The 2,757-nt window shown below is 32.9% G+C and overlaps 1 protein-coding gene across 1 annotated transcript; it reads right to left on the bottom strand.

Moving 5' to 3' along the window:
- Positions 1–470: 470 nt before the first annotated feature.
- Positions 471–2,371, bottom strand: LOC139887771 (uncharacterized). Its single transcript, XM_071870828.1, has 5 exons — positions 2,064–2,371; positions 1,624–1,914; positions 1,222–1,534; positions 894–1,143; positions 471–796 (listed from the first exon to the last, which is right to left on the bottom strand). The coding sequence occupies exons 1-5, from the start codon at positions 2,369–2,371 to the stop codon at positions 471–473; spliced, it is 1,488 nt and encodes a 495-aa protein (XP_071726929.1).
- Between the last annotated feature and the right edge of the window lie 386 nt (positions 2,372–2,757).

Here is a 2,757-nt window from a genome sequence, read left to right as displayed (position 1 = left end):
TGACCATATTTACTCAAACTCATCCAAAAACCTAAGTTCATGACATTACTAAGCATGAATTTCAAGGATAAATTTCTAAAGGCTAAAACATACTCATTGAATACATCCAGAACACATTAAAAAACCTTTCAAAACATATTAAGAAATAGGTTCATAACAGATTTATGAATTCATAATGATCCAAAGTCAAACATAAACAAATTTGTTTAGGTCTATACCAAACAGCTTCATGAAAAAAAACATAAACATTTAAACCACCTTTAAAACAGGTTCTAAACAGATAAAAAAAATATTCATGAACTAGAAATAGGTTCAAAACACAATCAAAACAGGGTTTAACACATATTCAAGTCTAGCCACTTTTTCCTTTCATTTTTTTCTGCACTCCACTTCCAGATGCACCATGTTCCATAAGCAAACATGTTCCATAAGACAGCCACAACATGTTTGCAAGGCATACCTGTTAGCTCTCACTTTCTGCATACACATGACGTGTGCTCCATGTGAACCACACATTGATCATCATGTGGTCCATTAACTTGATATTTGTTGCTCCCAATAAACATGACAGTATATTTCTCAGCTTCTTTCTTTATTCCTTCAAACACTTTGGTAGCACCAGGGGTTAATGGTCCACTACACTTGGAAATTGTATTATGAACATTAACTATTCTCTTCATAAGGTATTCTCTAATAAACTCCAGTGCAGTTATGATTGGCTTATCTCTACCATCTACTAACCATCTATTTAAAACTTCACACATATTGTTGAGAAGTATATCAGTTTTTGCCCTCCCTATATTGAAAACAATTTTCATTAGCAATCATTATCAGCATCATTAACATTATGAGGTCATTAACAAATCATTAAAAAAATATCAAATTGTGCATACCTGAGAAATGACTTCTTGCCCAATGTTGGGGTTTTATCTTAACCAAATAATCCCAACAACCTTTATTAAACCTTCTCAGATCCTGCATACAAAGTTCAAATTTAGGTACAGTAGTAGTTGTAGCACACCTCCACAAATGATCTTTGTATGCCTTTCCATTCCAATTTTTTTTCATGTTTTGTTGCAAGTGCCTTAAACAGAATCTATGCTTAGCACTAGGATAAATCCTTTCAACAGCATTTATTAGACCCTATAAAAAATATACATATATTTAAACATAAATTCAAAAAATAATAAATTAATTAAATTATCAAAGTTAATAAATTACCTTTTGCCTGTCACTAATGAAAGTGAAGTTTGATCTCTTATTCAATTCCAAGTTTTTACCAAGATAATCAAGGAACTGGCTCCATGAATTACAACTTTGTGACTCTACAATAGCATAAGCTACTGGATATATTCCATTGTTTGAATCAACACCAAATGTTGTTAAAACATGTCCAGTTGTTGGTTCCTTCATAAATGCACCATCTAAACCAATAAGATCCGTACCCAAAGCTTTAAAACCCTTCTTTAATGGACAAAGGCTTATATAAACTCTCTTGAAAACCCTAGTAGGTAAATCAGGATCACAGTTATGTCTGGGTTACATTTAACCAACTCTAACAAATAATCCCTTAAATGACTATATTGCTCCTGATAATCTCATTGGACAGTTTTTATTTCCAACTTCAATGCTCTATATGCCTTTTGTTTTGTAATATTAACCCCATACTCAGACTCAAATTGTACCTTGACTGCTTTAGTAGGTAAGTTTGGATTAGATGGAATTTTGTCAACCAATTTGCTTGCAAGGAACTCATAAGTACACTGTAGAATATCTCTTGAGAATAAACACTTGTGTTCATCATGAAATGTCTTCACTTGCCATGTTTCTGATTTACCAACTTTGGATACATAAATCTCCCAAGGACATTCTATATTCATCTCTCTCTTCCTCCAACTTTTTTCTTGATCTGATCTAGGAGTTTCTTAGGTTTTTTTTTTTTTTTTTTTTTTTTTTTAGTTTTAGCAATTGGCTTCTTATACATTGGTTTTAGTGTAGAAGCAACACAACACAATGACTGTTGCCCATCCAATAATTGTTACCCATCCTGTTGCTCTTCATACCTTTCCCCCCAGCAGACACCTTTTAATCGTCTGTCATCATTTTTTACAAGTACAATTTCCCTTTTACTCTCCATGGCATGTAACTGGGATTGTTGTTTGAATTCATGTTTGGTACTGAACGTTTGTCCAACATAGAAAAAAGTTTTTCCTATGTTTGATTCTCCTTCTTGCTGCATTAATTCTCTGATTCTCTTCTTTCTTTGAGTAGTTATATCATCAACATCATCACCACTGTCAAAATTATCATTATTGATCTCATCTATATCCATAACATCAACAACATCAGTAATACCAGGTTTATCAAGCATTGACTGACTATTAAAGTTTCTCGTGTTGTTGAAAATGATTGTATTGAGGGAAACCTCTTCAAGTTATGTTTAGATGATCATTCTTCAGAATCTCTATTATCATTTAATGGTAATGAGAATGTAATTCATAATAAGTGAAATTGAGATCCAGAAACCTCATCAATATTGTGGCACCAACGTTTAGGTCACATTTCACGAGACATAATGACTAGACTTGTGAAAGATGAATTTCTACCACATCTCATTTTCTCATATTTTTGAACAATGTGTAGAATGCATATAGGCCCATATGACCAAAGGAAATAAGAAGGGTGCCACGCGAAGTACCAGATTATTAGCATTATGTGGATGTTTTCCTTTGAGCATTGGTGGTCATAAATCATTCA

Source organism: Rutidosis leptorrhynchoides, chromosome 2 (genome assembly GCF_046630445.1).
Source record: "Rutidosis leptorrhynchoides isolate AG116_Rl617_1_P2 chromosome 2, CSIRO_AGI_Rlap_v1, whole genome shotgun sequence".
NCBI classification, from domain to species: domain Eukaryota; kingdom Viridiplantae; phylum Streptophyta; class Magnoliopsida; order Asterales; family Asteraceae; genus Rutidosis; species Rutidosis leptorrhynchoides.
This window is presented reverse-complemented; position numbering and strand designations above follow the sequence as displayed.